This window comes from Triplophysa rosa, linkage group LG7, assembly GCF_024868665.1.
Source record: "Triplophysa rosa linkage group LG7, Trosa_1v2, whole genome shotgun sequence".
NCBI lineage: Eukaryota > Metazoa > Chordata > Actinopteri > Cypriniformes > Nemacheilidae > Triplophysa > Triplophysa rosa.
In genome coordinates, this window is record NC_079896.1 from 26,179,864 (window position 1) to 26,193,062 (window position 13,199).

The following is a 13,199-nucleotide window of genomic DNA, read 5'->3' on the forward strand; positions in this document are numbered from 1 at the left end:
TATTTAAGAAACTAAATGAACATTTAATAGAATCCACAAATACATTAACTTATATGTAATGATGTATAGACCGCTGAATAAATATTTCACTTACTAATAACTCCATTTTTATTATGTCAAACAATCTACAAAAAAAAGTCATGAATTATTGTCTCTCAGTTCAGAGGGCCGGTGGATTGTAATCGGTCACTTCCTCATGTTATGAAAATCTCCCGCTCATTAAACCCGTTATACACGCTCATGACAAGCTAAATTTATGCTGTATTTTGGCCAAGTTTCTTCACTTGGCCTGATGTTACTGGAAAAAGCCAAGAGGAGGAATCAGACAGGAATGTAAAACACACAAATAAAACACGAGGCACTCCATCCCAACATGTGTCTAAACATCCTCATGATCCAGATATTCAGTTACATTCGTATGCAGCATCGTATTTCCTCTTTGGAATTTAGATCATCTGTAATGAAATCCACTGGATTCAAAACAAACTCTTTTTAATGAAAACAGACCAAGTGCATGATCACAGATGAGCAAAGTTCAATGGCTGATATCCCAGCAACATGTTTCTAAACTACAAATCAATGTTACACTTTGTAATCACGTGTTGACAATGAAAAATCCCTAAATAGTGTTTCAGAGCAAAACGGAGTAAAAGAGCCCACTTGCAGGAATACAGAGACATAGTTTTTAATAATCCTGAGACACAAACAACTCATTCTTACGTCACAGATCTCGCTCCTCGCAGTCATTTCTTTTTATAATACGACCACATACTGGCTTTAAACTAAAAACATTTGTCTATTAAAATAAACAAACAAACGTAACTGTATGATCTGGTCAAGTTTAACACAAAGCTCACAGAAAAAGTAAGAAAAGAGAAATCTTGTTTTTTCTCTTTCGAATCGAGCAAAAGACAAGACGAAACAAATCAGTTCACAGTCTGCAGAAACTGTCGAGTTGGCTTGAAACACAAAACGAGATGCGACATGATGTCCAGAAACACTATAAAACATTTTATATACAAGTTCAGTTCTTAAAGAAAAATAATTGTTTTAAAAAAGTCCCGTTCATTCTACTCGTCCTCATCTTTAACCTTTTTCTTCTTTTTCTTCTTCTTTTCTGGCGTCTATAAAAAAACATGTTTTAGGACCTCGCAGAACAATCGTCTATATCAATGTATAGATCTGGTATCTCACCTCTTCTGCCGGCTCCTCTGCCTCCTCTTTCAGCTCCTCCTCGGCCGCTCGCTTTTCCTTCTTTTTCTTTTTTTCGGACGTCTGTAAAACGCAGGAAAAGTACACGCTTAAACGCAAGTTCTTATGATCACCTTCTGGCTCCAGATAAGCTGAACAGCCCAACGTCAGTAAATCAATGATTCAGGATTAAAGAGTTTTAAATGAGATGAATTTATCCGTGAACTCCACTTACCACCTCCGCCGTACTGACAGCCGTCTCCTCCTCCTCCTCTTTGGGTTCCTCCTCCGCTTTCCTCTTCTGCTTTTTCTTTTTCTTCTTCGGCGTCTCTGTTTCCGCGGGGGCTTCTGCTGACATTCATTTTCATTTAACGATCATCTGTATTTATCATGCCAGCGTGCGGTGTGCAGTGATGTATGCATGTTTACCTTGTGGGGTTTCTCTCTTGACTTTCTTGGCTTTGGTCTCTATGGGCTTCTCTTCCTCGTCCCCTTCCTCTACCTCTTCAATCTTCCTCTTCTTTGAAGGAATCGTCGAGTCGCCGGACGGGTCGTATATTTTTACATCACTGGCCATGTAAAATCATTGACATTTTAGTTCGTAATTCTCCAATAAATCATTGAAGTTAACAATTTTATGTTTACTATACAATTATGTAATAATGACAATCTCTGTATATGAAGAGTTTGTTTCCAAAATTAGAAAAAAAAACATGCTTTTTATTATGTTATGTTTTTATAGTGTGAGTTAGCTGTATTTTTCGAGTTATGGCTTCAATCAAAACAAACCAACTGCAGTTTGATTGATATTAATTGGAATGCACAATATGATTTTTGAAAAATGTACTTCATATGTAAACACCAACATAATAAGATTTGGTAAGATCATAGCAAAGAATGATTTAAAGGGTGTGAAGGATGAACACGCTCACCTCTTGTGTTGATATTTATCCGTTTTTGCCAAAGCTTTGCCGGATCCACTGATGCGTCTGATCTGAAACACAAACACAGACAAAACACGTTAGCACACTACAAAAATAAATGAAACAAAACCCCGATTCATCATCCAGATGTTCAAGCTCAGATGAGATAGTGACTTTTAACCCACAGGGAGCATTCAGGGTATGACATGAAGCCATCATCATCACTGCTTGAGATCAGAAATGAAACATGATGGACACTCCCCACACGTCAGCCCTCGACTCACCCCTTTCTCCTCCAGGTAGCGTAACCGGGCCTCCAACTTGGCTCTGTTCTCCACGGCCATCTCGACGCTGGAGTCTTCTCCCAGGGCGTCGTAACGGATGGCCAGGGCTGTTTTTGCAGCCAGCATTCTGGAGATCTTACCCTTGTTCTTGGCTGTGGTCTGGCCCACCAGAGAGGCGTGGTAGATGAGACCGTATTTGGGCGTATCACGGCGGGTTTTCAGAGCGCGGAAGAGAGCTTTCTCAGCACCGAGGATCTGTACGGTGGATGCCGGGTGCTTGGCCAAGTTCAGCAGGGATCCTGATGAAACGTTAAAATGTCAAGTTGAAAAGGCCACCGTGTGTCCGATGGGTGGTTTCACTCGTCACTTCTGGCCACTCACCTGCATGAGATATGAGACGGGCTCCCACCAACTCTCCCACCATGACCGTCAGATTGGGCGCAATAGCCATCATACGGTTCTTCAGATAATCGTAGAGCTGCAAGCGATAATCTGAGATTTCAATCACCTACAGGAAGAGAAAAGCAGCATGAATAAACAACAATCCACAGCAGTTAATGATTTGACGATGGGATGTTGTTCTCCAGCACACCTGGTCACACAGGTGCATGATGTTGGCGATGTCCTCCTCGGACACCTCTGTTCCCATGGAGATCTCTGCTGCAAGTTTCACCTCCGCCTCGATCTCCTCTGGCAGAATATCAGACAGGTCTGTCGAGCTCACGTTTGTGCGATCACCTGCGCGTTTAAAAGAAGACAAAATATAAGCCATAATACACGTGTGATTTTAAACTCCTGTGCATCCTAAAGCAAACTCATTTTGAGTAATAAATTGATTTGCTTTAATGACAAAATGGTCTCAAGCTGCCATATATTACATAAATGTAAAACTTACATTTGCACAAATTTGCTTAGTGACAGACACATTGTGCAGATTCTTAAAAAGTTCTATATTTTGTGTCAAAAGATGAATGCTATTTTACATAACCTAAAGCACACTCATTTCTTATTTAAAACACGGTTTTCCGTGTTTTTAACCCCAGCATAAAATGATTATCCGTTGAAATGTTTTCTATAGTGTCCGTGCATCAATGCACATTGTACATTAATAAAACTGAATGCAGCCCACCTTGACCACATCTAACATCCCTGATGTGCTATTTTGACATCCCCATACATCCACTCACCAATCTTGCGGACGCTATTGCAGTACGCCAGGTTATCTGTGATGATCTTGCCGAGTTCTGGGAAGTGCCAGCCGTACCATTCCCGACAGCGCATGATGTAGTTATTGAGCTCTTTATCCAGATCATCCAGCAGTGCTGCACATGAACACCACAGACGGTCATCACAGATCTTCTCAATGCTCAAGTTTGTTTAAACATGCAATAAAACGTGCCCTTACAGATAGCTTGGACGATCATGGTGTCCACCTTGTCTGGACTGAACTTCAGCTTGTACCGTGAGAGACTGGGGAGAATAAACAAACTTGAGTGAAAACCTGCTTTCAAATGAGCACGTGGATCATACGAATAGCTGCTCGGAGGGTCTCAGTGGTAGTGACGAATGCTGATGAACATCCCCATAAAAGTCGGGCAGCAGAAACTAATCATTGACCGGCGCTCATGATACTGGATCATTTTAAACTTGTGCCATGAACCAACCTGTGTGCCAAACCGAGAGACATGGCGCTGATCTCTCTGGCGGGCAGACCTGTGATGAGCCCCTCCATCTGATTCCTGATGCCCCTCATGAGCTCGGCCACAGCGGGACTGTGCACACAGCTCAGGTTCATCTTATCCTGCAGGGGGCGACAGAGAGCGAGTCTGAGCAAAACGAGTCTCGCAACGGGAGAGAAATATGACGTTCAAATCTATTCAATTATTTCACCAAACACAAGCTCAGATGAGATAGTGACTTGAAAAGCCTCATTATTATTCAGCAACACGACTCAAAGGTCATCATCATCACCGCTTGGAATGTTTTACTGTTTAAACATCACTGATACAGATTCGTGTGCAATATAGACAGCCCACTGCCCGTCTGTACCTTGATGACTCCTCCGAGTTTAGCATCGGTGATGGCCAGCTGTTCATGAGCCTCTTTGGCCACAACCTTCTTGAGAATCTTCTTCAGGCTCTTCCCAAGTTTCCCCTCCACCATCGCCGTGATCGCTTCATTGACATGAGAAGAAACGGACACTTTCAGCTTTAAAAACGCTTTGGGGAATGTTCTTATTGTCAAAGAAACTTAAACAAATGGTTGTGGTCTCAGCGGTAGTGACGAACGTTGGTGGTTAACTTCATGCTGGAGTCAGAAGCCATGATACATCACAGACACACAGCTGATGTGTAAACAACATCGACGGAATAGTTCATGAACATTCATCACTTACATATCCTCATATTAATACAAAACTGTATGCCTTTCTACTCCAGAACACAAAAGATATTGAGCCTCAATTGACTTCCATTGTATGAACACAACCAGCAAGCCATTTCTCAAAATATCTTCTTTTGTGTTCCACAGAGGCAAGAGTCACATAGGTTTACAAACACATGAGGGGGAATATAGGATGACTGGATTTTGGGGTGAACTGACCCTTTAAAGGGATACTTTAAGTCTGTCATCATCACCGCCGAGTTGTTCCAAATCTGTATAAATGTCTTTGTTCTGTTGAACACAGAGAAAGATATTTGGAAGAATGCTTGTAACCAAACAGATCTTTTCCCCCATTGACTCCCATAGTAGGAACAATACTTTATTTTTTGTTCTGTTGAACACAAAAGACATTTTTAAGTCTGAAGCACTTTTGACTACCATTGTATGTTACCTACTACGGGAGTCAGTGGGTCGAGATCTGTTTGGTTATAAGCATTCTTCCAAATATCTTTCTCTGTGTTCATCAGAACAAAGACATTGAAACAGATCTGGAACAACTCGGAGGTGAATAAATGATGACAGAATTTTCATTTTTGGATGAAGTATCCCTTCAAGGTAAAAATGTATCAATCCATCATGATACCAACATTACCTGCAAGAGCTTCTGTGGTGTCCTGGAACTTCTCAAAGTGCTTCAGCTTCACTCTAAAAGAAACGCAAAGGTTTTACCACTAGTGTACAACTAGCAAACACAACACTGAATGACCAAGAGCATCTTATAAATGTTACACGACTTCTGAAATCATTTGATGAAGTATGCACTTTCAAAGAGACGCAAAATCTCCAGTTATTTGCAGGTTTACACTGAGCACGAACGCACAAATTCACTTTCTATGTTCATAGAATGTTCATGTGAATTAAACTCACACTTTGTTGGCTTTTTCTGGCGTCTCAAACTCCTTCCACAGGCTATCCACCTGCTGGAGTTTCTGCTCATCAAGAACCTTCAAAAGCAGAAGAAACACGCGTGTCAGAAAACATGTGAAGGAATAATACACACAATTGACGTCTCGTGATCACATCAACCCCTCGGGTCTGAGAGCATGTGGACCAGCTGTGCAAAGCCACGTTTACACATAGCAAATGTTGCTTCTCTTGTTAAAAACTGAACGAACGCTCAAACCAATGAGCTACAACGACACGACACGTTCACGTCTGATCAATTCTAATGTGGACCCGCAGACGGCGAAGCTTTCTTATGTTCCGTTTCAGAAGACACAACGTGGCCAAGGCCCACATGGCTCCCACGTTGCCAAGAAATCCTTAAAACGTTTAAAAACGCTCAACTATTATAGTTAAGCTGACATAACACATGCAATCACGAAACGATCTGGGAGACTCATGAAGACTTTAATTTGATATCATTGCTAACAGCACCAGCTAGCTAACTGTGCGTGCAAAAGCATAGACTATAACTTCAAAAAGCCACTGTGCCCATTTTCTTAACATAATAAAAGATGCTTACCTTAAAAATGGCATAGCCGGCGGCGGTTTCAAACAACACTAACATTCTGAAATAGTTGTTACTGCGCTAATTAAAGTTTAACACAGAGCTCTCCACATTGAGAGCTTCCGCCGCAAGAGTTGTGCTCCACGAGGTGCACATGCGGGCAGTCTGCGCATGCGCTACACTACCAAGAATGCGCGCATGTGCAGGAATCCGCACTGGCGAAATAACTGTTCTTCAGTTTCTATTCTCCTCGGTTTTACTCGGTGTGTGTGTTGGTTTTGTGTTGAATTTTTACAGTCACACACAGAACAATGTTCATTTGCAGTCGTCAGAAAATGAAAATGCTGTTTCGTACATTATTTATATATGTGAATAAATGTGACAACTGAACAAGAAATCGTAGCTTTTGGCAAAACACAAGGCACACTGCATTAAGCCGAGTTTTCCAACTACATTCTCGGCGAATTCAAATGAAAACCAATAAGAAAGAGCGTAATGGAAAAAGTATCACTGGTCTGCTCAGACTCCACGTTGACTGCTGAATCGTACGTCAACGTCACCGCCATATTGGAGAAGCCAAGATTTTTTCATAAACACGTGTGCGGGAACGGAGAAGCTGCGTTTTTTCTGACTAAAAGCACAGTAACGTTTACATTTCTAATTCATATTCAATGCTTGACAAGTTGAGTTTTTACACATCTTTCTGACTATAAATAATTTCCTCACAATGAATGCGCAACTAGAGACATGGCGTTTTTGTACTCCGTGCAGATGTTTAAATTTTTAAAATCTGTTGATAAATGTAAACGATTTTGTGCTCTTTAATCACTAAAACCCACAGCTCCTCCGTTCACTTGCATGCGTTTAAAGGGCAGTCTTGCCCTTTCCAATATGGCGGCGCCGTTGACCCATCGCAGCAACGGGCCAAAGCGCTCAATGCGGGTAAACGACTTTGCGTGGTCGGAAGTCCCGCCCCTTTCCAATGACGTTAGCGGCGCAGTGTTGTGAGTCTGCTGCTAGCAAAACCTGACATTACAGAACATCACACTTCAATATTTAAACCAAACAAGGTTTCTTTCAATAAACAGGAGCTGCTCGCTGCGAAATATCATGTCAGACACGGTAAGTTTAAACCTGTAAATCTCGAGCCGGTTTAGAAAGAGCTGTAAATAAAGACGGATGAAAATAAAAGGGCCCATCTGTAGCCTCTCTGTGTTCTTATGGCTAACTGACTCTGGATGGGAAAGTCGTGCTGAATATTAAACTGTAGTGAATTTAAACACCATTTAATGCGATTTCTCAGTTTTGTTCTTTCAACTGATAGGGTGAACTTTGAAAAGCAGCTAGTGGTTTCTTGGCTCTTATGTTTAGCATGTGTGCTATAATGCTAGTTAGCTTCTCTGGGCCCTGAAAACAAAGTTGATGTTGATTTGAGCTGATGGGCCACACTGAGCATCATTTTACAAACATTTATCAGAAAGCCTCCCTGTTATGTTTGGTTACTCTCATTGTACCTGTAAACACAACCAGACCTGTTAACATCTGACTGTCCTCTACATAGACCAAAGATTTGATAAAAACAGTGTATTTATATCCACAAAAAACAATTAAATCCATCTGCTCATATAATCTACCAAATGTTTGACGAAGCACACTTGCATTCCTTTTCTTAAAAAGCAAGTACTGAAAGGATGAAGAAAGAAAATATTTGACATTTTGGCCATATATGAACTAATCTGTTAAAATCCTTTGAGATGGATTTTAAGGTGCTTAACAAACGTGTCTTTTGGGATGTACATTTATAAGGCATATGCATTTAAATGTTTCTTTCTTCATCATTTTGATATTTCTCTCTCCAGAAAAAGACTGGTCCAGACCAAAACAATTCCGGACAATGCAGAATACAATTACACACACTTAACAAATAACAATACATATTATACACAACATATATACAAAACTATACACATTATAGACAGACTCTACGTAGTACAGTATGGCAGCTGATGGTAGAGATGATTCTTGTGTTAAAGCGCAGTACATCAGAGTCCAGTTAAGTTTAGTTTGGATGATTTTGATTTATGCACACTGAATGGCTTTTCATTGACTTTAACAGGAGACCAAGCCCTCAAGTGATGGAGGTGACAAGAAGGATGGAGAATATATCAAGCTCAAAGTGATCGGTCAGGTAAACACAGGATCTTTCTAGTTCATTGGAATGATGATGTCGAAATCAGACTGCACGTGACTGATCATTCTAAAACGCTGTGATGTCATTTCATTTTGCAGGACAACAGTGAAATTCACTTTAAAGTGAAGATGACGACACATTTAAAGAAGCTGAAGGAATCCTACAGTCAGAGACAGGTGAAACTTCACTAGTGCATGTACATTATGTACATTTGTTATTAGGGATGTACGAAGTCCATCTGTTCCTGTATGTCTGCATCAACCCGCCACGAAACGCACAAAGTGCTGGGAGAGATCTTAACGTAGTTAGGGATTATTAAGTCCCTTTGTCAAGTCTTCTGGTGTTTTGAACTCAAAGCTAAAGTCCTGTTGAAATGATTCTTTTTATTTTACACAGGGTGTACCCATGAACTCTCTAAGGTTTCTTTTCGAGGGTCAGAGAATCGCAGACAACCAGACCCCCAAAGAGGTACAATGCACAGTTTCATTGGTCTTATTACACAGAAGTTACTGGATCTTCCTTAATCTCAACTGATGAGCATGGCAATGACAACACTAAGGTTGTGGAGTTTGAGTTCCAGAGAACATTTAGAGAGACTTCCAAGCCTGGAAGTAAACAAACTATTTAGATTTCATTCTAAAGCTGCATTATAGTTGATTATTGAAAATCAGTGCATGTGATTTTATTTACCTTTGTGTATTTGTTAGGTGCTTTCTTCCAAGCCAGCTCTTAGGTGTACTATACGTTTGATCAGTCTGTGTGTAATCTGGCAATCGAACCCATGACCCTGCCGTTGCTGGTGCCATGCTTCACCAGTTGAGCATTACGTCTCATATAGTTCCAAAAGCATAAACTGACGAATCATAAGTGGCCATAATCACCATCTCTCGCTCTATTTCTTTCAGCTGGGAATGGAGGATGAAGATGTGATCGAGGTGTATCAGGAACAGACCGGAGGCTGCTGGAACGACTAGACCTTTATTTTCGAGCTCTTTAGTTTTATTTTGTATGTATGACATTTATTTCTTCTGTTTCCTTTTGGTCTCACCGGAGCGGGACACAGAAAAACCATCTGGATCAAATCGATATTCGTTCAGGGCGAAGGAATTGGGGGGGATGTTAATAAGTGAGTGGGCAAAGTGTGACGGCTTAATAGAGAATGTTGGTGCATCCACACCCCTCTTTCATCATCATCTTTCATCGTCTCTTTTGCTCATCCCTGCCCCTGTTTTAAAGGATTCTGGTCATATGCTGCGAGCTGATTAAAAGTATCTCCCTTTTCTTTTAACTGATGAGTGATCGAAAGCTGTTAAACCCAAACAACAAATCAAGACAAAGTTGTGATGGCATTGTTACGTGTAACTGGACGTTGATTTTCATCGGAATCTTAGGCATTCATCATCGCTTTGTTTATTTCATTGTTTTTGACTTGTGTCCACAATGTGTCAAAGTGAAGTTTTATTCTACCGTCAACACATCGGAAAACACAGTATTTTAGAACAAGATGTTTGGAAGTGGCATATTTATGTGAAGTTATTGTCTGTTGATGTTCTAAAAGTGTCAAATGTTATATCCTCTGATCATACGTGTCTTCAGCAGCTACAGTTCGTTTGCGCTCTGTGAATATCAAGCGAGAGGTCCCTGTATTGTAATTTCTTTCTTATTTTGGTTTTGCATGTTTTGTCGGCTGTATAAGAATATGTTGTCCCCGCTCTACACGTAGACTTGGATATTTAGCTCTTCTTTCAGTCACAGTAATGGACACACGGCACCAAACCTGAACGGTCGTCAGATGAATTATACATGTGTTATTTGATTCTCAGGGGCATACTTCACATGCACAGCAGAAATACAGCAACATTGTCACTGTGCATTCGCTCAGATTTACTTCTCAAACACTGTTATTTTTTTTAATTCTGTGCGTGAGAGGAGTGAAATTTGGTCCAGATGGTTTTGTGGATATAGGAGAATTTTTACTTTGCTTTTGTCTTGTTTTTTTTTTTTTTAATAAAATGTGTCAAAACAGCACGTGCAGATCTTTTTGGATTATTCCATTCGTGGACACTAGATGGCAGTCACTCTTAAAGTTACAATGACATGAAACTTGTTGGTCCGTCCCGTCAGTCATCGCACAGGACGCAAAGTCACTTAAAGTGCTAGTTCACCCAAAATGAAAATTCTGTCATCGTTTTCTCAGCCTCATGTCATTTCATACCTGTATAGAACGTTGTTCTGATGAACACAGAGAAAGATATTTGGAAGAATGTTAGCAATTTTGAATTCTGTGACATCATTGACTGCCATAGTAGGTAAAATTAAATGGTAGTCAAAGTTGCCCCATGAACTGTTTGTGTTCTGAAATTCTTCAAAATATCTCACTTTGTGTTCCACGGAACAAAAAAAGGAACATTTTTTTCCTACTATGGTAGTGGATGATGTCACAGAACTGAAAATTGCCAACATTCTTACAAATATCTTTATTTGTGTTTAACAGAACAAAGACATGTATACAGGATTAAAACAACCTGAGGGTGAGTAAATGATCATTTTTGAGTGAACTAACCCTTTAATGGGCAGGTGAACGTTTTTGTTAGTCCACAAAGAAAATGTGCACTTTCACCCAAAAATGAGAATTCTTTCATCATTTACTCACCCTCAGGTTGTTTTAAACATGTATGACTTTCTTCTGCAGAACGCAAGAGATATTTTGTTTTGAAGAACATTGAAAACCAAACAAAATTAACCCCCATTGACTTTCACTGTATGAACACAAAACCACTAAGACATTTCTCAAAATATCTTCTTTTGTGTTCCACGGAAGAAAGAGTCACATAAAGGTTTTGAACAACGTGCTGGGGAATAAATAATGACAGAATTTGTATTTTCGGGTAAACTATCCCTTTAAAAAACGAAGGAGGGTCTCCCTACAAAGTAAAATTGTATTCGAACTGCTCGCTGAATTCTGCAAAAAATCTGAGAAAGCATTGTGACTATCCATTGCTCTACAGCAACAGCATTTTCCGAAGTGATTACTTCAGGAATCTCAGTGTAATTATGGGATTGAATTCATCCACTGGCCGATGACAACAGGTGCCAGATCCTGACCTGTACGTGATTACCAAAATGCCTTGTAAATACTTGTGTGTCACCATTCTCCTTTGACTCCCGCAAATATTTCATCCAAACGGAATAAATCTCCCTGTGATTCAGTGTGTTTGCAGCGCTACAGTGAAAGACACAAATGTTACGAGTCTCGTTCTGCTGAACGTCAGCGTGGAGAGAGAGAGAGAGAGAGAGAGAGGGGATTGTTTATTTGAAGTGTCTGGTGCCAGGAAGGGCCCACTATTACGGCAGGGAAAAAAGAGACGGCTTTTGTGTATGTGTGTGTCGAGCCGGAGGTCCGAAACATGGTTTGGGAAAAACAGCAGATGGATAAAATGATGCGAGGAATGGAATCGAGTTCTTGGGAAGAAGGGGAAAACTGTGTGTCAGTGTGATGCTACATGAGCTGTACAAAGACCTTCGGGGATCTTTTTCAAACAAGGTTTTGTTTCCCCCTTTGAGATTTAGGGATCTTTCAGAGTTTCGCCCTCACATCAAAGCGTTTTCAAGGAGCGTTTGGGGTCTGTATGTGAAAGGCGTGTAAAACCACCCCAGCTAACAGAACGTTCTATTAACATTCCCTTTAAGTTCCACCAACAATGAAAGAATAACGTTTTGAGAATGTTTAGCAATGACAAGTGATGTTAATAAAACGCTCTCTTCTAATAACTTTAAGGGAACCTTTAGAGAACGTTCGCTGTTAGCTGGGACAGTGAGGGTTTGTGTTTGGCGTTCAGACACGATGCACATCATTAACGTGTGTTAACTTACATACTATATGCTAGTTTTTAAGGCTGTAGGGGCCTCTGTTCTAACCGAACCCCAGCGGGACGATCCAGTTTCTGTGCCTGGGATACTGCACCTCCAAAAGCCCTAACCACAACCAGATGAGTGGAGGAGGGGCTGGCGTGTGTTTTTAAGGGGGGATGGGGTTTCGGATCACCTATGAGCTCATATCTTCAGCCATGTATCCAGATTGAAGACGTGCATTTTTCGAAAGAGGTCACGAGGGGTCAGCGCTGTTATTGACTGTATACGCAAAGAGGGCATTTACATAGAAGTCCTAAAGGCACAGCAGGAAAATAATGGGCTGATGGGATAGGTCACCCAAAAATACAAATTCTCTCATTTAGACTCTATCTTCAGCGGAACCCAAAAGAAGATATTTCGAGAAATGTCTTCAATTGTGTTCTGCAGAAGAAAGAAACTCAGGTTCGGAATGACATGATGAGAAGGTCAGGTCAACCCTGAATTTGGTCCCGGGGAACATGTAAAATAATAAAACAACATGATCTCTGATCTGTAGACAGACAGGGAGAACAAGAGAAAGCGTAGCGGCTCGATGTAATATTTTGCCGTGATCTGTACTGCGAGAATCATGGGGGAAATATTAAATATCAGGAAGGAATGTTTCCCTGGGCAACGCCGGCGTCAACTTCCTTTTTATATTTCGGTCAATGAGAGAGAACAGAATAGACACCAGATACCCACACCATCAGGGATGTGCTGAGACAGCTCTATACACGAATAAACAATGTGAACACCCCGAAAAACATCTACTGTAGGTTAAAGCTTTCTTTGTGCGCTGAGTATCGATACAAATTCTGGTAATCGTA

The 13,199-nt window shown here is 40.8% G+C and overlaps 2 protein-coding genes and 2 non-coding genes across 5 annotated transcripts; 1 reads left to right on the plus strand and 3 right to left on the minus strand.

Moving 5' to 3' along the window:
* Positions 1-475: 475 nt before the first annotated feature.
* nop58 (NOP58 ribonucleoprotein homolog (yeast)) lies at positions 476-6,452 on the minus strand. Of its 2 annotated transcripts, none has more exons than XM_057337894.1 (15): positions 6,306-6,452; positions 5,708-5,784; positions 5,433-5,485; positions 4,448-4,572; positions 4,063-4,199; positions 3,804-3,868; positions 3,586-3,720; positions 2,991-3,136; positions 2,780-2,906; positions 2,399-2,697; positions 2,124-2,185; positions 1,621-1,760; positions 1,427-1,542; positions 1,195-1,275; positions 476-1,124 (listed from the first exon to the last, which is right to left on the minus strand). In XM_057337894.1, the coding sequence occupies exons 1-15, from the start codon at positions 6,348-6,350 to the stop codon at positions 1,071-1,073; spliced, it is 1,662 nt and encodes a 553-aa protein (XP_057193877.1). In that variant the 5' UTR covers positions 6,351-6,452; the 3' UTR covers positions 476-1,070. The 2 variants fall into 2 exon arrangements, with proteins under 2 accessions (XP_057193877.1, XP_057193878.1); XM_057337895.1 differs by having other exon boundaries at positions 1,427-1,539; positions 6,306-6,451.
* On the minus strand, positions 2,265-2,347 carry LOC130557396 (small nucleolar RNA SNORD11B). The gene has a single exon (XR_008963301.1). It is a non-coding gene; the product is annotated as a small nucleolar RNA SNORD11B (small nucleolar RNA).
* On the minus strand, positions 4,293-4,377 carry LOC130557397 (small nucleolar RNA SNORD11B). The gene has a single exon (XR_008963302.1). It is a non-coding gene; the product is annotated as a small nucleolar RNA SNORD11B (small nucleolar RNA).
* An 825-nt stretch (positions 6,453-7,277) lies between the features above and the next one.
* Positions 7,278-10,507, plus strand: sumo1 (small ubiquitin like modifier 1). The gene is made up of 5 exons (XM_057338089.1): positions 7,278-7,412; positions 8,407-8,478; positions 8,580-8,657; positions 8,878-8,949; positions 9,387-10,507. The coding sequence occupies exons 1-5, from the start codon at positions 7,401-7,403 to the stop codon at positions 9,453-9,455; spliced, it is 303 nt and encodes a 100-aa protein (XP_057194072.1). The 5' UTR covers positions 7,278-7,400; the 3' UTR covers positions 9,456-10,507.
* Positions 10,508-13,199: the final 2,692 nt, after the last annotated feature.